The following is a 27234-nucleotide window of genomic DNA, read 5'->3' on the forward strand; positions in this document are numbered from 1 at the left end:
GGAGGCAGGCTGGAGCAGGGGAGGTGCCTGATAGAGAGCTGTTGAAGATGCGCTCCTCTCACTGCCTCCGTCGGTTTCTACAGACAAACACATCCCGGTGCTGTTCATCATGAATGCTGTTCATAATCGATAATAATTCATCGTGCACGGCTCGTTTATTTCGTGCATTTTTTTTATTTTTTACATGTTATGATGAGCGTGCATTTGAATCGCTGCATGGTCACGTGCGCAGTGCTGTTCCGATTGTTTTTATTATGTTGTTGTTTACATCTGTCTTTAAGATGCACCGTACATGCCGAGGACATTCATACGGGTGAGTGTTACTGTATTACAGTCATTGTAAAATAATGCATGATGCTCGTTGGTGTGTATCGTGGAAGTCTACGTGGAATAGAAGATGCTGAGCAGTGGAGCTCGTTGGCTGTAAATCGAGAGATTGATTATTAGTTGGTCTCTTGATTGATTTATTGCACTTTTAGATGAACGCTGGCATGGACACTCATCTCGTATCCATGACAACACGGAGCACTTTATCACTTATCCACAGTGGATCAGCCCTGCCAGATATAAAAGATCTCACGAGGGCACTAAGGTAATGCTGACTGAAAGTGTATCTTTGTAGTAGTAGTGCGTCAGAGGTTCAAGTGCTATATTTTGTCCAACTCCACATGTGCGGTATTTTGTCGTGAACCAAATGTCTTAAGACCGTTTAATTTTATAATTCAATACATTATATTTCAGCATAATTATATTTATTATACATTCAGTGAAATGTTGAACTATTTTTTTTTAAACGTCTTAGTATCTGGTATATTGCCCTGAACTCCACAGTGTTTGTTATCCAGAATGATTTGAAAAATAATCGACAAATCAACTTGTTTACATAGTAAAAACATTTGACCTTTAGTACAAAGTTGCTTTTTTGATGAGTGACTTATAATTATAAATATTAGAATATTCTTAAGATCCTTAGAATATATATATATATATATATATATATATATATATATATATGTATATATATATATATATATATATATATATATATATATATATATATATATATATATATGTATATATATATATATATATATATATATATATATATATATATATGTATATATATATATATATATATGTATATATATATATATATATATATATATATTGATCATTTAGTTGAAATTTGCTGTGATTTTCTTCAAATTCCTAAAAAAATGAGTATTTTTGTTGAAATATTAAAAAAATGTATATATATATATATATATATATATATATATATATATATATATATATATATATATATATATATATATATATATATATATATATATATATATATAAAATAAACCACTATATATAACCATAATGGAATTTATTAGGTAATTCTATTCTTACCTGACTGATTTTCCTTCCCAGCATCCATCTGAGGCGGATGTCAAAATTACTGTGGGAGGGGATGATCTGATTCTACAACTCCGGAGAAATGAGTGAGTTTGTGCTCATAGTCTTATAAGCATCTCCATTCACTGTCCTGCATTCTTCGACTGTAGCCACACTTTACTACCAACTGGAGGTGTTGTGATATATTCGCAATGAAATGCTGTTCATAGCACTGTGCCAAAAATACACATCTATGTGGCTTCCCTTTTTGGCACAAGCAGATGTGCATGTGTTGATGGAGAGCATTTGCACCGCACCAGCATTAAACCATATGGGAGTGACATCTGACACGCCTGCTCCATGCAGGACACCAGAAGCTGAGTGCATCACATGATTTAGTTTCTCCCCCAGGAGTGCATTGCCATTAGGGAGTTAGTTAATTAGTGAACACGATAACAGGTTGATAACAGAATACATCAGGTTGATTATTTCTGAGATGTATCATTGGCAATAAAAGGCTAGTGACAGGACTTCGAAAGACCTCTTGTTTTGCAAAGACTTGGTTGGATGACTCAGAAAAGCACCAGCACAGTCCTCTGCACCGACTGTGCCTAGTTTTGATACAAAGGGGCACTAAGTTACAACTTGTGATATTTTTGCATTGCACCAATAAACTTAAAGGGTTAGTTCAACCAATAATCAAAATTATGTCATTAATAACTCACCCTCATGTCGTTCCAAACCAGTGAGACCTCCATTTATCTTCCGAACACAGTTTAAGATATTTTAGATTTAGTCCGAGAGCTCTCAGTCCCTCCATTGAAGCTGTGTGTACAGTATACTGTCCATGTCCAGAAAGTTAAGAAAAACATAGTCCATGTGACATCAGAGGGTCCGTTAGAATTTTTTGAAGCATCGAAAATACATTTTGGTCCAAAAATAGCAAAAACTACGACTTTATTCAGCATTGTCTTCTCTTCCGTGTCTGTTGTAAGACAGTTCAAAACAAAAGTTTGTGATATCTGGTTCACGAACGAATCATTCAATGTAACCGGTTCTTTTTGAACCATTTCACCAAATCAAACTGAATCGTTTTCAAATGGTTAAAAGCCTCCTGGTTTTCATCCAAAATATCTTAAATTGTGTTCCGAAGACGAACAAAGCTTTTACTGGTTTGGAATGACATGAGGGTAAGTGATTAATAACTAAATGTTCATTTTGGGGTGGAGTATCCCTTTAAGGGGGGCATTTTAACAATTTCACTAAAAGGCCTTTTACTTGCTAAAAAAGTATAAACTATCAATCAGGCTGTAGAAAGATTTGATCATGTTCAATTTAGAGGGTTCAGAAATGAGCTTGTCAAATATGATACAGTCTTTATAGGGATAAGAAAGTAAATATGGTCAATATTGATTTTATGTTGAGTTTAATGCTTCTGTTCTGCATTCTGTTGCTTTTGTTTATTTTCTTATACATGCATTGGCTTTTTTGACTTTCAGATGACCCATCTGAGAGGCTGCCTGGCTGTCAGTTAGAGGGCAGAGCGCTTAGACCGGCTTTTAAGCTCTTGAACAGGGCAATAAAAGTGCCTCCATCATGATGATAGCCGAGGCAATGCCCTCAATTACATGTCTCCTCTCCTCTTTTCGCCCTTTCCAATTATTTTCTGTTTGTGATGTCCCTGTTTCAGCTTTCTCTCTCCCTCCTCCCTTGCCCTCCTTCTAGAATGATGTCATTTGATATGAGGAGAAAATATGGCCTACTGACCCTTGAGACGCAGCTCGTTTATGATGAAATGAGCTCTTTGTTTCAGCTGCTGCCAGACAGCCGTGTCTCAAACACACAGCTCTTCATCACTGCATCTGTCGGGGCCCGTGCCAGCCCTTTTAGTGCTCTGTGGGTTGAAAATCTTTCCTATTCATTTTGCATCTTTGTCCTTTTAATATATGAATATTCCCTGTACCCTATATCATACAGAGAGAGGGAGAAAGAAATATATTAAATGTAATGTTTATTTGCAGCAAACTTGCAGTTATGCAGCAAATTTGAGGTCTTTAACCAAGAGTTTACCACAGGTATTTTTCAGAACACTATCTTTTTCTCCTTTTCAGAGCTCATACTGTGAGGAGAAAATAATAAAAAAATATGCAATGTAGTGCAGGTTAAACATAATGCAATGCAATATAATAATGGTTAAGAGATGATAAATAAACATTGTTTAAAAGCCTGATGTATCATATTTGATACATTTTAACGTTTTTTTTTTTTTTGTAAAATTGATGGAATATGAATAAAATATGAATAATCAAGTAAACCTAAGTTAAATCCACTAAGTTTTCATTTTTACATATTACTAACAATATAACATGTATTCTTATGTTTACTTTATAAAAATGAAGATTTCACATCAAAAAGTGAATATGCTAAATAAACCCCTTTGCCATAGGGATTAAAGAAAATTTAATTATAAAAGGGATAATCTGAAATACAGTTTAATTGCCAGTTAGATATATTAATGCGTGGTCCGTTATTAAACGGCTCCTTGTACAGTTAGAAGTTAGATTGGACTACATTCAAACTCTCTGCAGCATTTTTGTCAGCATTTGTTTTATAGGTGTCTTTCTGTAAGTGTTTTTTATCGTGTAGCTAAAACAATTGACAAGGTGCCAGTAAAAGTGTTAGTAAAATTCCTCCTATCTCTTTCTCAATCACTCTGTTTTTCCAGAGCCTAAGGGACAGAATCAAGCTCAGCCAGAGTCAGTTTATAGTTAATTTATGAGTCTTCTTGTTGGCCCAGTGGCTGTTTATGGCTGTGCTCAATATAGCATCATGTATCTGGTCATTGGGCGGCAGTGTGGCAGATTAAGTGCAAGCCTTGTTTTAGTTCCCTCAACAGGCATGGATTGTTTGAGATGGTACACTCAAGAACCCCTCTGGCCTACTGGACCCAATTTTGTCCTGAGTATTTTTCTACCCTCTTGGACTCTATTTGAAAGTGGAATGACCTTGTTGGTGTTCAATATCAAATGAAACCTTTTGATGAAGCAAATTATATGCCTTCATCATTTGTCTGCCAAAAACTAAGTGTGCCTCCATTAGATCTTTTGTCTTAGTTTGTCATTGTCTGTTAAAAAGTTGGTCACTGCACACTTTTCTTTCCAAAATGAAGACTATTCATTAAATGTCACCCTCTTCAGTTTCCATACTTATCTAGGTGTCAGTGCTAACATATTTGATCACAGGGTGAAAAATGTTCATGCGTAAGTGTCTGATTCTTATTGTTAATGCTTGCAATTATTTTGAGTTAAAATCAGGAGAGGCATTTATTTAGTTAATATCAATCACTTAGTATTACATTAGTATTATAATTGGGCCTGTTTCCTCTCATACTCCACCCAAAAATGAAAAGTTTTGCACGGATGTTTCTTAAGAAAAAAAATCTAGTTTGATTTGTTGAAATAAAATGTTCATATCAGTACTACTGACATATAAACTTCTATCCAGAATTGACTTTATATTAGCATTAGGGGATTTAAACTGTTAAAATGTATGTTGATGCTGTAACATATGGTTATTCGACCTTAAAGGACCCTGTGTGATATTATTTAATCTTTTAACATATTTATTTTAAAGACCTAATGTATATCAGAAGGGTGTATGACTGGTGTGTCTCTGAGGGCCTCTTTGAACTCATGTCCATGACACTCTTTCTCCCTGGCAGAGATCCAGGGTCCTGCAGGGCCAGCGCAGACTTGTGCTGCCTGGTGGGGGTTCCTGCGTGGGGGTGATGGAGGTTGCGGTCCAGTAGGTCTGGACTGTGTCCAGTAAGTGTTGTTGGGCCAACTAATTTAAACAAAGAGGGACAGACATTTGAGATGTACGTGTTTGTGTGTGTAAGAGAGAGAGAGAGAGAGAGAGAGAGAGAGAGAGAGGGAGGATGAGGAGACCACAATGTGTGGTTAGGTTCAGACAGATTCAAAGTGGTAATAAAGTTTGTTATGTTGACTCAACAAATAGTTTTTTTTTTACAGTGTATACTGTCTGACAGAAATGAGAACATTTAAGTGTAAAAAGAATGACTAAGTTATTTAGTGCACTTGCTGTCTGTGTGATTTAAAATGAAATGTACATAGTTTGATTTAAAAAATAATTCAAAACACTTTCTTTAAAAGTTTTATAAATAAGAATTTAAATTTTTACTTGGTTATAAAAAAAATAAAAACTATACCATACCAAAATACCATTTTACTATGGTATTTTATAATTATCATTTACTTTTTTACTCTCTTAAGAAGGAAAATATTTAATTTTGTCTTGTTAAACCAATAAAACCGACTTTAAAAATATACATATTAAATTAATTAATCATTATTAATCTCATGAATTTTTCCAAATAGTTTTTTATTTATTTATTTTTACTTAAATTGTAAAATGTCGATTGCGAGTTACGTCACAGGTTTTATGGAGTTCAAGTAGCGATTGCAAGTGACATTGTAATTTAGTTTTTTTTTTCTTGTCTTCACCACCTGGCTACTGTTGTAAAATGTTGAGAGATTCAAACAAAAAGTTATCAATAAATAGAACAAAATAAAAAAATAAAGACTGCAAGTGACATCGCTAGTGGAAGGAAAAGTGTCTGAGAGTGCAAGTGCAAGTCTGCAGCAAGACACTTCTCGTTATTTCCAGTCATCGTTAAAATCGTTTGCTAGTCTTGTTAGGGGAAATTAAATATTTAGGGCCAGTCTAGCACTTAGTGATCCTGTTTCAACCTTTGAGGAGAAAGAAAAGTATATAAACACAATGAACAGACAGTAAACACACTTACTGAGTATCTGTGATTCTCAAAGCATTCAGCCTCTTTAGATGAATCTTTAATGAGCTCGAGGCCATTAAAGGAAAGAGACTTCACACTGTCAGCCATTTTCTGTGTAGAAATCCTAGTAAGTCCTGTCGGTTTCTACATGACCTAGATCTGATGGGGAGCAAATCCTGATTCATGTGTGACTCCAGAGAAGGAATGGAAACAAGTTGGAAGTGTTTATGTTATTCCTTTATGGGCGTGATGGAAGTTGTCTGGTTATACAGCTGTGTGTTGATTAAATGTATAATGGAATGATTCAGTCTTTTTTTTTTGCATGTTCTTGTGTAAGGGAGCTGTTCTCCTCTGAATATCAGGAGATATGGTACAATCCGAATGGAGACCGTCAGTTTTCCAGGCCTTCCAACAGGGTGAGTGAAGGAGCCGTTGGTATTGTGACGGTAATCTTATAATAAACTGTGCTGTCACAGTAAACCCATAGGCTCTAAATAACAAGTCATTTGTTTTGTTTCACCTTTATCAGTGTTTAAAATGATTCAGTATGTGTGATGTTAATGCTGTGAAAGTAATTCTAGATTAGATAAAGCAAGAAGAAATCTATTACGCATAAATACTTTTTTTTTTTTAATTCAGAACAAGTTTCCTCCTTTCCTCTGATGTTATATTATGTTGTTTTGGTTCCAGGATCACTGTTATTATCATGGCTCAGTCAAAGGGATCCAGGGGTCAAGTGTGGTCATCAGCACCTGTGCAGGACTCAGGTAAGGACTACAGCAGATCTGCATACTATACATACGTATTGTGTGAAAAATTATTTTATTATTTTAATATTGCATGTTCAATAGATCAAAGTAATATTTTAGAGTGACAAAAGGGGTTGCAGTGGCATATGTGGGGAGTTTGAGAAGTCATTTTTAAAATCTTTTTTTAATTATTTTCACAATTCCTCTTGGTGCCACCAGTATAATCATTTTTAACACCTATTCTGAGCTTTAGCTTCATTTTCTGATTTATACATGATGCTCTTCAAAAGAAGTGTCCTTAAAATACAGTACATTTATTTTTATTTTGTTTTATATTAATTGCATTTTATTTTATTCTAATTTTATCTTATTTTGTTTATCAGATTTAAATTTTGTAGTGTAGCATCATTATGCAGAACCGCGTCCTGGTTAGTATTTGGGACTTTCACAAAACCATTTAAGTTCTATTTCCTAAACTGTCAGACTCTTAAAAACTCCAGCTTTAGTGACATGACTCTGCAGCATGAGGACATGTTTTCGTTGTGCAAAAGTTCTAGTTCATTAGCCCAGGAAGTGAGTTCAGCGAGTTCACTGTAGCAGCATGGCCGGGTCTCCAGATTTCTGAGTGGGCTGAGGGTAGATGTAAAGAGTCCTGTTGAGTGCTTCGACTCCTTCAGAGACTCAAACAGGAGAAGAACAGACATGCATTGACTGATCCAAACAGATCAATGAATGAGTGAGTGGGGTTTGATTGGAGAAAAGGGAACAGCATTTTGTAGTGTATACACAGACACACATACTTCACAGCTTTTGTTTATGATTCAACTGAATGAGAACAATGTAAGCCTTTTTGTCTAGTGTTTTATGTATCATAGACATGTCAACATGCATGCATGTTTTTTGTTAATATTCAAAAATCTGTATAAAATCAAGCATTCTGCAACTTTGTAGGACACTCGTTTCTACAGAAACAAGCAACATTTATAAACAAGTAGCGTTCACATTTCTCTTAATGTTATTTGGTTATGGCTTCTTTTTGTGCCTTATTATTTAGCATTTCTGCAGTGGAAGCATTTTTACTGATAGTTGGTCATCACTGCACATCTGTGAAGCGTTGTGTGTGTAACTTCACTTGTGTTTGGGGAAAACTGTGATTTCCAGGAAGCAAGGAAATCTGTTTTTGCTTAACCTAGTTCAGCATAAACAGACGTTGGCTATCAATTCAGTTTTATTCCCTTCTTTCTTCACACACCCTGTGGTGGAGCTACTCTGCTTCCCGTGCAAAACACAGCGGAGCGGTTTCCATCCTGTCAGCCTGTTTAAATATCCATGACTCTCATTTTTCCCTTTATCAGTGAATCTCAAAGTTTAAACATCTTTGTGATTGGCATTGTGTTCTCGATCCCCAGGGGCATGATCACAGTCAATAACAGCGTGAGCTACATGATCACACCACTAGCTAACCAAACACACTCTCAGGAACATGCCGTATTCAACGCTCAGAGCCTGAAACTGCCAGTGGGCACCTGTGGACAATACCATGGAGACGGGAAACATTCGGAAAGCCTTCAAGAGTTGATTGATGTCATGGCAAATCCTCAGCAGACCAAAAGGGTGAGATCATGGGTTACATAGGATTCCTGTACAAGAACTATTGAACCAAATCCTCTCGGATCAGTCTGTTTTATTTTGAAGAGGCTTAATGTCTATCTTAATGTTTGCTTCATCATCAAAGCGTTCCAAAAGCATTCATCATGAATATGGTCCATTACGGTGCCCCATGGCATTTTTAAAGCATCATGTGTTTTCATAAACTATTATGTAACATAATATTAACCAAGCATTAAAAGTAGCTAGTTATAGAAACAATAAATGTCTCTATACCACTTTTAAATGATACATTTGGCCTGTCAACACAAAGGTTTTGACCTTCTATATCCAATTATTAAAATCAAAATGTATACATTTAAACACATCCAAAAAATATATATTTGTTTACATTTATAAATATATTTCAAAACAGGCCATGAAACAGACATTAAAATACATCTGCGTGAAGTTTCAGAGATGTTTTAGTTATATTTCCTCATATATTTTGCCCATTTTTATGTATAATATACATATGTGTGTGTATATATATATATATATATATATATATATACACACACATACAGGTGCATCTCAAAAAAATTTAAAATAATGGAAAAGTTCTTTATTTTTTGTAATTTCATTCAAAAAAGCAAACTTTCTTATATTCTAGATTCATTGCAAACAAATTGAAATATTTCAAGAGTTTTTTTTATGACTTACAGCTTAGGAAAATAAAAAATTCAGTATCTCAAAAACTTAGAATATTTTCTCAGAGATCAATCAATCAAAAAAAAAAAAAAAAGGTTTACAAAACAGAAATGTTCAAGATCTCCAAAGCAGGTTTAACTATACACTCAATACTTGGTTGGGGCTACTTTTGTATGAATTACTGCTTCAATGCGGCTATGCATGGAGGCGATCAGTCTGTGGCACTGCTGAGGAGTTATTGAAGCCCAGGTTGCTTTGATAGCAGCCTTCAGCTCCTCTGTATTGTTTATCAGATGTTACTTATCTTCCTCTTCACAATACCCTATAGATTCTCTGTGAGGTTCAGGTCGGGTGAGTTGGCTGGCCAGTCAAGAACAGTAATATCATGATCAGCAAACCACTTGGAAGTGAAATCAGCATCTCCATAAAGCATGTCAGAAGGAAGCATAAAGTGCTCCAAAATCTCCTGGTAGATGGCTGCATTGACTTTGGACTTGATAAAAAACAATGGACGAACACCAGCAGATGTCATGGCACCCAAATCATCGCTGACTTCAGAAACTTCACTCTGGACTTTAGATTCTGTGCCTCTCCAGTCTTCCTCCAGACTCCAGACCTTAATTTCCAAATGAAATGCTAAATTTACTTTCATCTGAAAAGAGGACTGTGGACCACTGAACAACAATGCGCTGACTTTGGCTTCAGTCCACTCCTTGTGAAGCTCTCTCAAGTTCATTAATCGACTTTTCCTGACAATCTTCCCAAGGCTGTGGTCATCCTTGTTGTTTGTGCACCTTTTCCTACCACACTTTTTCCTTCCAGTCAACTTTCTATGAATATATTTTGATACAGCAATCTGTGAACAGCCAGCCCTTTCGGCAATGACCTTTTGTGGCTTAGCCTCCTTGTGGAGGGTGTTGATGATTGTCTTCTGGACAACTGTCAAGTCAATAGTCTTTCCCATAATTGTGGTTGCACGTTCCAAACTATCCCAAGAGGTACCCTGTATTTATACTCAAAATTATCAAACTAATCAAGCTCAAAATGGAATATTCTATTTTTATTTTTTATTTTTTTTGAGAACTGATTTTTTTATTTTCCTAAGCTGTAAGTCATAACCATCAGAATCAAAACAAAAAAATCTTGAAATATTTCAGTTTGTGTGTGATGAATTTAGAATATAAGAAAGTTTGCTTTGTTTTATTAAATTACAAAAAATAAAGACCTTTTCCATTATATAATTTTTTTTAGATGCACCTGTATGTGTGTGTGTGTGTGTGTATATATATATATATATACACACACACACACACAGACAATTTATTTTTGCCATTAAATGTAATAATCCAGATTTTTGTTTGCACAAGGAGTCTGTCAGCAGCCAGTGCTCCACACAGATATCTGATCTCCCCATCATCAGTCTTTCTGGAATAACATGAAGAAACTTAGACTAAATCCAGAAGAACTGTGGCAATGTCTCCAAAAGACTTTAAGAAACCTGCAAAGTACTGTGCAAAGTTTTAGGCACTTGTGTAAAAATGGTGTAAAGTGCGGATGCTGTCAATAAATAATGCCATAAATAGATTGTATTAATTAACTTCTATTAACTAAATTGAATCAATATTTGGTGTGACTATGCGTTAAAAAAGCTTTTGTCCAAGGTGCACCTGCGCATTGTTTATCAGGCAGCTTTGCAGGTAGGTTCTTGGAGACATTGTCACAGTTCTTCTAGATTGAGTCTGTCTCAGTTTGTTCTGTTTCTTCATGTTATTCCAGACCTACTGATGATTATTGAGATCAGATCTCTGTGTGGAGCACTGGCTGCTGTCAGACTCCTTGTAATAATAATGTTTGGAAATGTAAACTGATATTTGCTACTGACACACTAGAGCAAAAGATAACTGACTTAAAACCATTTTAGTTGGTGAATTTGAAAAATAAATTTCTATAAGCTGCACTATTTATATTAGCGTATATTTTAATTTTTCCCCTGTTTATATTTTTATTTTTATTGCTAGAAAATTGCAAAAATCAGGTTTTGAATTGTGTTTACAATTTGTTAACAGTGTTGCACAACTTTATAGGAAATGAATATAAAACAGTATAACACTTAGTTTAACCTCCTAAAATGGAGAGTAGTTATTTCCTGGTTAAGCGCCTTCTTTCCCTGATGTTTTTTCAGGCCTTATCTTATATCCTATTCATGGAAAGTACCAGATAATAAACTTGTTATTTAAATAAATGTGAAGAGCTGGCTAAAGTGATACTAAACCAAACACACATTGTTCTTGCGTTGGCATACCTGAATAGAGTGTCTGTCCCTATCCAAAGACACAGGATGTCCCCAAGTCCCAATTAGTCATGTCTCACAGTACTTTAATTCATAAACTTTTTTGAGGCACGGACTCAGCACTTCTTCTCTAGTATATGAAATTAGCCTATGCTCAGCAATATCTTTTCTATCTCTTCTTTCAGGAAAGAAGGGATGTCAGGAGTAGCATGAAATACGTAGAGCTGATGGTGGTGGCTGACCATGCAGAGGTAAAATCTCTTAACTTCGGGTATCAGGGTTTCTTGGGGAGCTTTGAGAGATGAGTGATTCTTGTTTTATTCACCTCAATGTTGACTTCCTCAATAAAAATACAGAAACACCAGGTTTAAATTGTTCTATCAGTAAACAGTTTCAAATTGCTTGTTTAGCAAAATAAGTTCATTTCTTGCTTATTGGCCCTAATCAATTGGCTCTTTAGTAAACACTGATATGTAATAATCTCAGGATTTATTTCTATGATTAAAGCATTCAGACAGTTTGTTCTTGGTTTTAATCAGCATTTTTGTAGGACATATTTATCACATAAATCATCACAATTGTAAGCTGGGTGGTTGCTTTAGATCAAAGTGTCTGGTAAATGACAATGACCTTTACCTGACAGCTCTGGAGCTTCAGATTGTGTCTGTTTGTTGACTTACTCCACTGTACCTCTGCAGATAAGGCTTGTTTCCTGTCATGACTCAGAATAGCAGACCTCTGCTCTGATAGAGTCATCTGTAATCACCACCTGCATGACACAAAGTTAATTTCAGCCATCTAAATCAAAGATGCATCCTAATAGGTTCTCTTTTTCAGTTTGTGAAGCACGGTCGGGACCTTGAAAAGACCAAAACAAAGCTGCTTGAAGCGGCTAACTTTGTGGATAAGGTGAGAATGCTGTTTATTAAACACACTTTTTTATCATTTATGTGCTTCTGGACTCAAATATACTATTTGATGTTTCCAGTATTACAAATCACTGAATATCCGTGTGGCCCTGATCCGGTTGGAGATCTGGAATGATCAAGACAAGATCACTGTGACCAACAACCCCTACAGCACCCTGGGTGCATTTCTGGCCTGGAGGAGGAAACAGCTGCCTCAGCTGCCCAATGACAACGCTCAGCTAGTAACGTCAGTCTCACTGTAGCTCCTCCCACCTCACTAACATATAATCGGATAATAACAATCGTTGATAATGATCTTGTTTTAAAAGGGTAGTTTTAAAATGCTGTCATCATTTATGTACTCTCATGACGTTCCAAACCTGAATGATTTTTGGCAAAATTTGTAAGTCCACCATCCATTGTCAAGAGTAGCAATACATAAAGCTTTCTGTTGGTCAAACCGGTGAATTCAGTAGTAAAAACACTTGGATTCCTATAGAAATGACTGGATATTACCCACTAAAATTCATTGAACAACATAAAGTGAACCCACTGTTATGTTTTATCCTGCAGAACCCAAAAGGAAATTTTTTAAAAGCACAAAAGTTGCAAACAGGACATAAAAGGATCATAAAAGTAGTCCATAATGCTGTATAATCCAAATCTCCTCAAGCGATATGATAGAGTTGTGTGAGAAACCGATATTTAATAGCGTTTTCTCTCCCTTTGTGTTACAAATGGGTTTGGAAGGAAATGTGAGTGAGTAGATGACACAATTTTCATTTGTGGGTGACTATCATTTTAAATGATTGTATCTGTTCAGCTAGGCAGTGCATTGGTTTGATTCGGTTTCCTTTGTTTTCATTGGAATTTCACAAGTTGTTTTTGTTGTGTTTGTAGGGGTGTTTCTTTTAAGGGCACCATCATTGGTCTGGCTCCCCTTAAAGCCATGTGTTCTGAATACCAGTCTGGTGGAGTCAATTCGGTAAATTTACCTACAGCAGTATTCCATTGAGTTTTTATAGCTGTATGCACTAAGTTTTTGTTTCGTCTGCCTCTCTCTCTCTCTCTCTCTCTGTAGGACCACTCTAGCAGTGCTGTGGGGGTTGCTGCCACCATGGCTCATGAGATGGGGCATAACTTTGGGATGAGCCATGATAGTCCAGGTTGCTGTCTCTCTCAGCCTAAGGATGGAGGCTGCATTATGGCTGCTGCCACAGGGTGAGAACCAAAGAAAAAGATGCTGTACAATTTCAAGCATGATGACAGATTTTCCATTTTTGCTGAACCGTCCCTTTAAAATCAACTCGGCATAAATGTCAATGTTCTCCAGGGATCCGTTCCCTCGTGTCTTCAACCCCTGCAATCAGAAAGAGCTGAAGCGCTACCTGAGCTCCGGTGGAGGGAAGTGTTTGTTCAACCCTCCCAACACCAGGGTCATGTACGGGGGTCAGCGCTGTGGAAACGGATACCTGGAGGAAGGAGAAGAGTGTGATTGTGGGGAAGTGGAGGTCAGGAGACGGTTTTATTGCTTCCCATCTCATTTACTCCTACGCTGTGATTCCGACTGATCTTTCATTCGGACATTTTCCGATTCTGTTTCCTTTGCTACAAAGGATTGCTCAAGTCCCTGTTGTAATGCCAACAACTGCACGCTGAAGATCGGAGCTGAGTGCGCACATGGAGTTTGCTGTCATGAGTGCAAGGTGAATCCCTACCAGACTTATCCCACGCTCTCTCGAAACCCTTTCCTGTGGTGCAGCATCAGAAAAACTGAGTAATGAAATGAAAATTAAAGACGTCAGTGTGAATTTCTGAATGTGATATTTAAAGGCGACATCGGATGCAAAATTACATTTTACGTGGTGTTTGCATGAGTGTGGACACAACCAGCCTACAGTGATCATTTTTTTTTAATCCCTAAAAAGTGAACATAAGTGCCGTTATTTTGTCCTGACATCAGAGCCACTGAAGATGCAGTGGATTACTTTTAATGGTAACACGTCACTGATTATGCAAGAGAGGGGCGGGGTAAGCAGTAGCTCATTATCATTTAAAGAGACATCCACAGAAACTAGTGACTGTAAACAGAGCTGTTTCTGAAATGGTGAAAAGGGTGTTGTTTTTCACAACCGTTGAGGAATTTTAAACATAGTATGGCATTTCATGAAAACCCTAAAAACCCCAAACAAAAAAGATTTTTAGTGTGAATTTAAGTTTTGGTGACTTTAAATGGTATGAATGAATGAATAAACAAATAAACATTTTTTTTATTGTTGCTCTAAACAAGGAGTAAAAATAAATAAAATACATTTGGTTTTGTGGATAGTTTAATAAGTAAATAAATAAGTAAACAAACAATCAAATAAGGGATTTTCTAAAAAGCTTTGGTCATTTAAAATGGAAAGAAGGAATAAAATATAAATAAAATATAAAATATATTTATATAAAGTTTTTTTACATTATTTTTAAGTAATTCCTTAAGTATGTCAGCCTTTATACTCAGGATGTGAAATCTGCTAAATGTTTTGCAATTAAATTGTTATAATAATAATATTATTATTATTATTTAAAATGTAGACAGGTGTTTTAGAGTATTCTTGGTCTCAAATGTCTATTGTTGAAAATGTATTTCTATGGCTCTATTTTAAGAAAAACAAACTGGATCAGTCTGTTTTCTCACACTCTTAACCAGCTGAAGAGTCCAGGAGTGATGTGCCGTCCACCTTCAGGCTCCTGTGACCTGCCTGAGTACTGTGATGGGAAATCAGAGTCCTGTCCTGCTAACTTTTACCTGGGGGATGGCAGCAGTTGCGCAGGTGGCAGTGCCTACTGTTACACGGGAATTTGTCTGACGCTGGAGCAGCAGTGCCTCTCTCTCTGGGGCAAAGGTCTGTGTCTGCTAAAGTCTGCTAAAAGTCCCACCGTTTAAAAGTAACACCATAAAATCAAGGATAAAATACTCTGTGAGTCACGGTTTCTACAAAAATAGTAGCAGAACATTGATGAAAATAAATGTTTTTTGAACCCTAATCAGCAAATTAGAATGATTCCTGAAGGATCATGTGACACTGAAGACTGGAGTAATGATGTACTGTAGTTTACTGTAAGGCAGATACTGTGCTTGGCTGTGATCTTAGTATCTGAATGTGAGGCCATCTGCTCATCAGAGAAAGCCTTTCAGTCCAGCTGAGTTATATTACACAATATAGCTTACACACAACCATTGACTTGAGATGTGAGTACATGTGTCTCTTCTGATCCATTTCTGTCTCTATGTCTTAGATGGCCGTCCTGCTCCTGATCTTTGCTTTACTGAGGTAAATAAAGCAGGTGATCCCTATGGAAACTGTGGCAGTTTCATGGGTACATACAGGAAATGCACTGAAAGGTGAGTTGCACTTACTTATAGTAACAGTACAAACGTTTGGAATAATTAGGATTTGTTTTTTTTCATGTTCTTGAAAGAAGTCTCTTTTTCTCACTAAGGCTGCATTTGTCAGATCAAAACTGGGTTAAAATAGTAATTCTTTAAATATTAATATAATTCCAAAAAACTATTTTCGATTGTAATATATTTTACAGTGTAATTTATTACTATAATACAACTGAATTTTCCGCATAATTACTCACATTATAGTGTCAGTGTTGAAAATATTTTTTCAATTCATATATTTTGCTGCTTAATATTTAGTCATATATATATATATATATATATATATATATATATATATATATATATATATATATATATATATATATTTATTAGACAGCAAAAGCTGTATTCAACATTGATAAGAAGAGTTATTATTAATATTTGAACACTAAATCAGCCAATTATTTATTTAAATTAAAATTTCAATAATATTTTTGAAATCGTTTTAAAATCTATTTTAGATTCAATAAATGCAGCCTTGGTGAACATGAGAGACTTTGTTGAAAAACATCAATGAATCTTAATAATTTCAAACTGTTGACCAGTAGTGTATGTCACATCATTTGGGCCGATCAAAGATGTGCTGTTGGTTCTTTGTTTAGTAATGCTAAATGTGGGAAGATTCAGTGCCTGAGCGCTGCCAGCAAGCCTTTAGAATCCAACGCCGTCTCCATAGACACCAACATCCAGAGCGGTCAAGAGAAGATCCTGTGCAGAGGGACACATGTGTACCAGCGCGGTCAGGGTAAAGAGGACCAGAGTGACACCCTAGACCCGGGCCTGGTTCAGACTGGGACCAAATGTGGGGAGAATGCGGTTGGTACTGATAGACTGAATAGATCTAATAACATTAGATTGATAAAATTGTACTAAGAATTTCATTCAGTTTTGCTTCATTTCCTATCCGAACAGATCTGTTTTGAAGGCGAATGTCGCAATGTGTCCTTCCTGCAAGCTGATGAATGCAGTTCCAAATGTCATGGCCATGGTGTAAGTCCATATTGCTTGTTTCTGCAAAGAGCAGAGTGAACTTTATTGTACATAGATGGTCATCTTATAGCTACTGTCCTGAAGCATTTCTTGTTTACATAATTTCCTCTAACAGTAAATACCAACTAAAAATCCCTCACTATTCTCGCTATTAATCACTCAGGTTAATATTTATAAATATGTCTGATTCCAGTGCGAGTTGTGTCTATCTATATCACTAATTCAAGCAAATTATGATTAAGTTTATGATTAAAATGTTGGGGAAAATGTGAGTATTTTTGGATGTGCTAAACTCACAGCAGACTTTAGTAGTGTAATCAATTCCACTCAACACCAAGGTAGTGTGTTTTATGGTACAGAATGTATTGTAGGAATGGTTTAAAGAAAATGTGTCATTTACTCACTCTCACATTGGTCCAAAACTGTAAAGAAATATTTTTGAAAACTTAGAAGGGTTACTCCACCCCAAAATGAATTTTTTTTCATTAATCACTTACCGACATGTAAAAACTTTGTTTGTCTTCTGAACACAGTTTAAGATATTTTGGATGAAAACCAGGAGGCTTGAGACTGTCCCATAGACTGCCAAATAAATAACAGTGTCAAGGTCTAGAAGACGTGCAATCTAGGTTATATGAAGCGACGGGAATACTTTTTGTAAGTGAAGAAAATAAAAAGAATGACTTTATTGAATAATTCCTTTGTTAAAGGGTCTTCTCTGTGTCACTCCATATCACTGTGCTGCGTGTGCTCTTCTGTGTCCTCCGCGCCACAAGGATACGCTGTTTTTACGTGTATTTAGCTTAGATTTGAAATAAAACAGTGCATCCTTGCGGCATTGATGATACAGAAAAGCACACGCCGCATGGTGATTAATTACAAACTTTTCATTTTAGGGTGGTGTATCCCTTTTTCCCCACAGTGTGTGTCAAGATCTTGAAATAAACACCATGAAACAAGCACACACATAAAAAGTACTGTAGTACCCTACATTTTGTGTGCTATATTCAAAGTCTACTGAAGCAATACATTGTTTTTATGAGAAATAGATGAAAATGTCATTTTAAATCATTATTTACTGACAGTCTTTCCCTCTGCTGTCTGTTGCAAGTCTAATCTAATAGTCGATATTGTTCAGAGAATAACTTTGATTTTAGTCTGTTCTTTTTACAGTTTTCATTTTTGAGTGATCTATTCCTTTTAATTGTTTTTCAAATTGTTTTTCATAAAATCTTTTTGTCCGTTTCCCTGTCAGTTTTGTAATAATAACCACAACTGTCACTGTAACTCGGGTTGGGCGCCACCGTTTTGTGAGAAGTCGGGTTCAGGAGGAAGTTTGGACAGTGGACCGGTGATCGCACACAGTACGTCAAGACATTTAATAAAATTAATATTTCATTGAATGTTATCTTAATTGTGCCCTTTTGTTGATGTGTTTTGTTTTTGTCTTATCTTGTGCAGGCAATCTTTATCTTGTCCTGGTTCTCCTGATCCTGTTTTGCCTTCTGGGATTGGCTGTGATAAGTGTCTTTTGGTGCTGCTGCAAACATAAGCTCCTCCCCACCAAAAGCCCCACCCTTCCTGCTACCCAAATATGCATCAAGTAATCATCTAAGTTGTAAACTGTAAAACATGCTGTTATCTTCATATATTTGGCACTTCTTGCATTAGAAAATGTGTCATTTTCTCTTCTTGTCAGTGTTCCAGACACCCTTGAGACTAAAAGTCACACAACAGGTCACGCCAACCCAGTGTTCCGGCCAAAGAAAGCACATGCTGATGAACAGGTGTGAAGTTGTTGTGTTGTCAGCGTGGGTTTGCAGCATATCCATCCAAAAGCAGTTTCGTGCATCACTGGCTTTGTTCCAACAGCAAGCAAAAATGTCCTGTATCCAACTCAAATCCATTTAGTTGTTTGTTGTTCAAACAGCAAAAAAAAAACAAAAAAATCATGGAACCAGATCCAAACCCATCCATATCAGTGCTGTTATTACATAAAACTAAGACTATTAAAATACTAATTACTAATTAAAATATTTTCATTAATTGAAATAAAGCTCAAATAAAATACAAAAATAAACAGATAAACCTACACTTAAAATAACTGTTACACTGGCAACTAACATAAATAAGTTTTATTACTAAAATAGAAAAGAAGGGGTGGGGGGTAGAATATCAACCCATTATAAAAATGCAAACTGATATGAGCAGAGAGTATGAGAAGAAAAATAAAATCACTTTACTGGTTTCCACAATGACAGCAACTCTTATGTCTCTTGGCATTCCTTCATCATTATAGCAACTGATGTAGAAATACTGAATATTGATCTAATTTGATTTATGCATTTAGCAGACGTTTTCATCCAAAGCAACTTAGTACATTGCATTCAGGCTAACAATTTTCTCCTAACATGTGTTCTCTGGGATTTGAACCCCCAACGTTGCGCTTGCGAACGCAATGCTCTACAACTTGAGATGACAGTCTGGAAAATACATTTGAATTGGTGCAGCCATTGTCACTGAAAATTACCCGCATTCCACCATCCCAGGAATCCTTGTGAAATGTTTTCATTGTTATGATAAATTCATTATATATACTGATATATTTGCATTCTTCAGGCTAGTCCTCGAGCGAGTCCAACAGGTCCGCCAAGAACCAGACATTCTGTCGTTCGACCCACTGTGAAACCACCTCCAATCCCAGCCTACGCTGCACACAAGCAGAGTTTACAACATTCAGAGCCGTCCCAGCATTCTCCATCAGCACCACCCAAACCAAGACCACTACCACCCAACAGACCCCCTCCACCCTGTCCCATAACCAAACCCTCCCGGGGTGCAGAGGTGAGTGTCTTCCTCTTGTCATGTGTACTGAGCAAATGCACTTAACAATTAGTCTAACTGCACACTTGTAGTGGATTTTCTTACATTTTTGTTGTGCAAAGCAGGATTTTTTATCAGTTTAATATTCTGTGTTTCTTCCAGATGCTACCTAAGAATGGCCTGCCAGTGTCTCCAGCCATGTTGCTGAAAGGGAAATCCAATCTGATGCCCCCTACTGGGCCCTTCCAAAATGTCAGGTAATCAGAAGGGAAAAATCATAGGCTGTGGCATGGGACACTAGCATAGTGTTAGTAATAATCATTATTGTTGCGAATCATTATTTGGTTACAATTGATGAGATTGTGTTTTAGGTTCCAAAAGGAAGTTTCTGGAAAGAGCTGAATCGCAGTGAAGCTCAATGGAGCGATATATCGATCAACTCTGCACCTTTAAGATGTCCTTAAGAGTGACCAATCAAACTGCCTCACTCCCTTATTGACTAGAACACAGAACTTTCTTCAGGGGGTGCAGTTCCACTACTCCTGTGCCAGACGTTGCATTTGCTTTTTTTTGTCTACTTATTACAGAGACCGCAGAGAAAAGAAAAACAAAAAACTATGAAGTATGGCATTATAATCTAATAAGAGCATGGGTCATCTGAATGAATATTTTGCAAAAAGAATATGAAATGTACATTTATGCACGCATAGTAACAGTAGTAAGTACATTATATTCATAGAATGAACTGGAAAATGGGAGCAGATCTGTCCAGTCATGAACTAACTTGCACAGTCAGTTCAATTTAGTTCAGTACTATAGTTAATCTGTGTCTGGGAAACAGCTCTAGAAAGGAATATCCAAAAAATAAATAAATACATAAATTCAAAAATAATCAAGAAGATTGTTGTGATAGCAATATTAATTCAAAAACTCATATGAATTGTATAGCACTGTCTTATTTTTTAGGTTGAATTCTGTGTAGTCATATAATATGTACTGTATTAAACATAAAAAAGGTTGTTTGTGATGATGCTGGACAAGAAGGGTTTCAAATTATATATGGTGCTTTCTTTTTGATTTCTTAAAGAAGAGAAACAAATATTGTTTAAATAAAATTTTAGATAACGCTCGATTAAATGTACTGTTTAACACAGATATTAACCCAGGGAATATATTCAGGTTTAAATAACCTGTAAACATGTACTTGTGTATCTTAAGTTTATTATTATTAGTAGTATTTTTTATTTTTTACCGTGTCAGTCATTTTGGAAAAAATGCTCTTGACAATTCTTTATAATTTCTCCTTGCATAATGTTTTTTAGATCTATGACCAATGTGGTTTTCCGTCAGATTTTTCATGTTGTAGTTATTCATACTGTTAAGTTTTAAAATGTAATGGTGCCTTAAAATTGAGTTTACATGAATGTTATTTTATTGATAATGTTTATCACAGTAATATTTATGTATTGTGAATGTAAAGAACAAGAGCCACTGTCATTTCATTTGGCTTAAATTTTAGTTTCTTTATTAAAAAATAAAAAGGTTGTCCTATGCAAAATGTTGTAATTCGGTGCCTTCCATATGACGTTAGAAATAAATGTTCTTTTTATCTTGAATCTTTATTTGATTAATCTTACAGGTGCATCTCAAATTAGAATGTCGTGGAAAAGTTCATTTATTTCAGTTATTCAACTCAAATTGTGAAACTTGTGTATTAAATAAATTCATTGCACACAGACTGAAGTAGTTTAAGTCTTTGGTTCTTTTAATTGTGATGATTTTGGCTCACATTTAACAAAAACCCACCAATTCATGATCTCAACAAATAAGAATACTTCATAATAAAAATTAAAAAAAACAATTGTAGTGAATTGTTGGTGTTCTGGAAAGTATGTTCATTTACTGTACATGTACTCAATACTTGGCAGGGGCTCCTTTGGCTTCAATTACTGCCTCAATTCTGCATGGCATGGAGGTGATCAGTTTGTATCACTGCTGAAGTGGTATTGAAGACCAGGTTTCTTTGACAGTGGCCTTCAGCTCATCTGCATTTTTTGTCTCTTGTTTCTTCTTTTCCTCTTGACAATTCCCCAATGATTCTCTCTGGGGTTCAGGTCTGGTGAGTTTTCTGGCCAGTCAAGCACACCAACACCATGGTCATTTAACCAACATTTGGTGCTTTTGGCAGTGTGGGAAGGTTCCAAATCCTGCTGGAAAATGAAATCAGCATCTTCAAAAAGCTGGTCAGCAGAAGGAAGCGTGAAGTGCTCCAAAATGTCTTGGTAAACTGGTGAAGTGACTTTGGTTTTCAAAAAACACAATGGACCAACACCAACAGATGACATTGCACCCCAAATCATCACAGACTGTGGAAACTTAACACTGGACTTCAAGCAGCTTGGACTATGAGCTTCTCCACCCTTCCTCCAGACTCTAGGACCTTGGTTTCCAAATGAAATACAAAACTTGCTCTCATCTGAAAAAAGGACTTTGGACCACTGGGCAACAGTCCAGTTCTTCTTCTCCTTAGCCCAGGTAAGACACCTCTGATGATGTCTGTGGTTCAGCAAATTCCTTGACACATCGGTGTGTGGTGGCTTTTGATGCCTTAACCCCAGCCTCAGTCCATTCCTTGTGAAGTTCACTCAAATTCTTCAATTTTGCTTGACAATCCTCATAAGGCTGCGGTTCTCTTGGCTGGTTGTGCATATTTTTCTTCCACACTTTTTACTTCTACTCAACTTTCTGTTAACATACTTGGATACAGCACTCTGTGAACAGGCAGCTTCTTTGGCAATGAATGTTTTTTGTCTTACCCTCCTTGTGAAGGGTGTCAATGATGTCTTCTGGACAACTGCCAGATCAGTCTTCCCCATGATTGTGTAGCCTAGTGAACTAAACTGAGAAACCATTTTGAAGGCTCAGGAAATATTTGCAGGGGTTTTGAGTTGATTAGCTGATTGGCTAATCTCACAATCTTATTTGTTGAGATTGGGAATTTGTGGGGTTAATTTGGTTTGTTAAATGTGAGCCAAATCATCACAATTAAAAGACACAAAGACTTAAACTACTTTAGTCTGTGTGACATTCTAATTTATTGAGATGCACCTGTATTTTAATCTTTACTAAAATCTAAATTAATATTATTTGTATTATTATTTATTTAAAATAAGAAAACTGGTGTAAATGCTTGGAGAATATTTATCATTTTCTTTCTGCCTTAAAGCCGAGTTGCACGTTCGAATGAATTACTGCTTATATTTCTGTAATGTATATTTTATAATAAAGTTAGTTTTTGCTTATGTCATCGACCTAAGTGCATACACTGATCCATATATCAGAGCCTGCTATATATGTTCTCTATTATAGATCAGTGGGTGCATCACAGATTCACAGGTTTTCTCCTCGACTTCTGAATTTGTTCGTTATTCTCATACTATGCGTAGCCTACCTAAATTTAAAACGAATTGTTTAAGCCTCAGCGTGAAACTTGTGTCGGAAGTCAACGCCCTTATCCGTCTGCGTGGGACTTTTATTTAACAACTTCCTGTCCGTCAGTTTGCCAGTACGTGTTGTTCTGTTCTCCAATCTGGATTAGACACAGCTGCGCTCGCTTTCAAAACCTAAATTTAACGAAGATTTTTCAGTGTTTTTCGACTTCATCAGCATACCACCGATATTTAATTTAATAAACATGGACCAGATGGAAGACCCCGCTGGATCGGATAATAAACGAGCTATAGAGCGGAAAAGGTAGGTTCAATCTTGTAAAGAACGGCCTGTTTAACGTTAACAGCGCTCGGAAGCTTCGTGTTTGGTTTGCTGCCAGTTAACCACTAATGAAGATAGATTAAAACCAGTATATCGCTGTTAAATGTCGAGAGCTGTATTAACGTCAATGTATGACATTATTATGTTGCTATCAGCTATTAAATGTTGTACATTCGATGTTGAGAACGGATAGCGTTAGGTGTTTCTCTTTAGACTGGTGTGGTTTGACCTCGAAGCTCCAGTAATACAGCACTTATTGTTACATTTTCTCCAAGTACAGTACATTAGTTGAGGTCCTCGCTATTTGTTTTTTTGTTTTTGTTTTTCCTGGGTGATGATAGTTTCCGGGTAAAGTGTTCAGATATTATTTTTTTCCTGATATCTAAGGTACAGACCTGCGTCATGGTGTGCTGCTGTACTGCTATTATTTTTTAGTACTATGATAAAGAAGGAACCTGCATTTTTATGACGCAGCATTGGTTCCATATTAAACAGCTGTTTTCTTTCCCGTTTCTAGGAGCTGAAGATGCCAAAGGAGGATTTCAGAGAGGACAAGCTTTCAACATCCGCACTGTCCATCACTTCGTCCCTCCTCTCATCCCCTAAACACCAGACACCGGTGGAAACGGTTTGTAGTTACAGATCTGTGATCTATACAAACTGCAGTGTCATATATTATTGTTAGTAAAATTATTAAGTAATCTACTGATCATGTATCTTTTTGTCCCTGACAGGCCTTGGTTTAGCCAGAGACCTCACCTCCATACTCCATTTAAGTCCAGCAGTTTCATCACAAGCGTTTCGATGGGAGGTAATGAAGGAGGAGGACGGGGAGGAGAGCGATGGAGCCTCTTCGGGGTGCGGCCTGTCGTGCAGAAATCCCCCACTGACCCAGGATCAGAAACCAACAAACCTGGCAAGAACCTGTTATACAAATAAATTATTTTAGGTTTTGAAGATGCCTAATTATACCCTCAGATTTGTTGGTTTAACTTTTATGCAATATTTGTTCTGCACCAAGATTATTATTTTTTTTATTGTGTTGCATTTACTATATTATTAAATATATTTGACTGTATTTAGGGATATGCTTCTGTACTACTATTTTTACACTAATATAGTGTATATGATCGCTGGGGCTTGGAGAAATTAAGATGATATATTAACATCATGTGTATTGTGAAAAGCGCTGTATACATTTTGGGACATTCACAATAAGACCCGAAATGTGATAATGTTAACCTTTTTTCCTGCCGTTTCATGACTACAGGGGGATTCATGCTGCAATCGTACTTTGGGGTTCAGAAGTCCAATACAATAGACGGCATGAAAACCCAAATAAACCTCTCCGTTGAAGATCCCGCCACTTTAAAATCTCCCAAGATGGAGATGAGCAGCGAGGACGGAAAGAAAACATCCTGTCACAGACTGAGACATCGAGACATGAACATTCTCACTCCTTCCGGCTTCTGAACCTCACAAGTCTTGACCTCTCCGAAGCTTCCTCGCCTTTTATGTACACAATATAGCACTTGCTATTTTATGGTCTCTTGTGAGTAGCACCACACCGACTTATCCTGTTTCCCCTTGTAACCTTAATAGAATTTCCCTTTAAATTAGATAAGAGCTGTAAAATCTCTCAAATTAGTGCCAAACTTCATTGATAGTTGTTTTTATGTCCCAGCACCCCAAAAAGATTTTTTTTCTTTTTACATTTTGAATGTTTTTTTTAATTATTACTGTGTGCTATGACAAAGTTACTGCTTTTGATTATTGTGGTTTAAATCTACTACAGTAAAAACCTATAGAGAATATCAAGATATGCATAATTATCAATAAGCTTGTGTTTTTAGGTGTAAGATGCACTCACAGGTACATCCGTTAACAGTAAATCAGAATTTTGTGGACCATTTTGAAAGCTATGTATACTTTTATAAACATGTTTACACAGCATTTTGCATTAGATTGATGGATTTGATCAGTGCACGTGTTGTAGTTATATAGCACATCAACAGAATAACGTACTGTTGCACACATCTGTTTATAGCCACTGTAAAACATGCAAATCTAATAGTCAGATTTGACTAAACAGTCAGGTATCCATCTTTCCACATAGTTGAAACATGTTTACGTGCCATTTTTGTGACTTAACTGAACTGCTTATTTAGTTCAGTCTACTAATTTATTTTATTAATTGATGACATTAATGTGGTATTTTATGTTGTGTGGTTCCCCATGTGCAATAAGTTTGTATCAGCATGCTGAAAACATGTCTTTTCTATCACTGGGTTTCCACATACAATCTTTTTCTATAGTTTTGTGTTATTTATTCCTTTTTTGTTTTTTTAAACAACAGTAAAGTACTATTAACATGTTTTGCTGTACATTCTGAAGCTGGAATCATTTTATTGTTGCTGTTTTGCACATTTGTAGTGGAAATGCTTTGGCTTTACAATTTTCCACTCCGTTCATGTTTTAAGTTAGTTTTCTGTAGTGCTTGAATTCTGTTTTTAGTATGTTACATTTTGTAAGTCTGAAGTGGCTTTTGCATCTCAGGCCATACTGTTTAACACAAGTCACGTGTTGTATTACCATTACATATTACCTGTTCATATTGCTCAGTTTGGGTATTTGATTCCTATAATAAAACATGGCTGTCAAGCACAATAAACCATTTTGATTGTGATCGTATTTTATTTATTTGAACGCTTTAATCATATTATCATTATTTTTTGTTTTATTATGATTATTTCTTATGTATTTTTTTAAATGCTAAAATTGTTTATAAATGCTTCTGGAAGTAAATTAATGACAAAAGTCTAAAAAAGAAAATAAGATTGTTGAATTGCAATACTTGGGGGGGGGGGAGCTTTGAATTAACAGTGCTTGAAATATTTCAAAATAATGTTCAAATTTGATTCTAACTCAAAATATTCAACAATAAAGATCCGGGAATGGCAGGAACAGCACTAGCAGTAGAGTCCCCATGCATAATCTCCATCTGTGTCATAGCTTAAAAAAAAAACTGACAATTTTGTCAATGGAGTACTTTGGGAAGTGAATATATAGAATTGAAAAAAATCATTTTTTATTTCAATATTCACATCTTTAATGCACAACCATGCTGGGTGACAACCCCATGAAATACATTGCATTAAATATGAGCACTGTTAATGCAATGCATTTTTTTTTTTTCAATTCAACATACTTACTGTTTCAAAGACTTTTGTCATTGATTTAGGCCTACTTCATTTTCAACCCTCATTTGGACCCTTTTAATCAGTTTTCGATGAGTGGTCCCTTTAAGGCTCGACAGTAAACCACCAGTTATGATTGTCTAACATCATTGCATAAAGCGTATCAAAGCCCCCTTGCTTTAGCAGGTAAGTACGAGTTATAAAGAAACATTCCATCCATATAAAACCACAAACAAAGCATTGTGAAACTCTTTACTTACGGTTTTCGATGCAGCTGGTGTTAGATCGCATTCAGTTGGCTGCTAAATCTTTCAAAAAGACATACTTTACGAACTCTGTGCCTCATTTACAAAACAATCATTAGTCAAATGCTCTGCATAAACACATAATCCGCCTGCAAGATGTCCTGTTGTAAGCAGACTGTAGCACGTTTAGTACGTCAAAACAATGGGTTAGATTTGCTTTTCCTCTGGTGTAGACAGGACAGGTGTGAGCTGATTAGCACACGTGGGCAGGGATTATAAATGATTATATGCAAATATATTTGTCCACGTAACATTACAGATCCCGCGATAT

General features: G+C 36.1%; 1 protein-coding gene and 1 long non-coding RNA gene across 4 annotated transcripts; one reads left to right on the plus strand and one right to left on the minus strand.

The window, feature by feature from the left end:
- LOC128027641 (disintegrin and metalloproteinase domain-containing protein 19) lies at positions 1-21428 on the plus strand. The gene is made up of 23 exons (XM_052615416.1): positions 1-313; positions 480-592; positions 1420-1490; positions 6534-6612; positions 6887-6963; positions 8355-8559; positions 11719-11784; positions 12371-12442; positions 12522-12688; positions 13342-13426; positions 13523-13662; positions 13775-13952; positions 14058-14147; positions 15137-15332; positions 15727-15832; positions 16480-16693; positions 16790-16867; positions 18123-18231; positions 18329-18470; positions 18567-18654; positions 19487-19711; positions 19853-19947; positions 20062-21428. The coding sequence occupies exons 1-23, from the start codon at positions 190-192 to the stop codon at positions 20090-20092; spliced, it is 2751 nt and encodes a 916-aa protein (XP_052471376.1). The 5' UTR covers positions 1-189; the 3' UTR covers positions 20093-21428.
- LOC128027642 (uncharacterized) lies at positions 12047-27144 on the minus strand. Of its 3 annotated transcripts, none has more exons than XR_008186777.1 (3): positions 26919-27144; positions 24221-24385; positions 12047-12302 (listed from the first exon to the last, which is right to left on the minus strand). It is a non-coding gene; the product is annotated as an uncharacterized LOC128027642 (long non-coding RNA). The 3 variants fall into 3 exon arrangements; XR_008186778.1 differs by lacking the exon at positions 12047-12302 and adding an exon at positions 13184-13913; XR_008186779.1 differs by lacking the exon at positions 12047-12302 and adding an exon at positions 16687-16888.
- Between the last annotated feature and the right edge of the window lie 90 nt (positions 27145-27234).

This window comes from Carassius gibelio, chromosome A14, assembly GCF_023724105.1.
Source record: "Carassius gibelio isolate Cgi1373 ecotype wild population from Czech Republic chromosome A14, carGib1.2-hapl.c, whole genome shotgun sequence".
In the NCBI taxonomy this organism is placed as follows: domain Eukaryota; kingdom Metazoa; phylum Chordata; class Actinopteri; order Cypriniformes; family Cyprinidae; genus Carassius; species Carassius gibelio.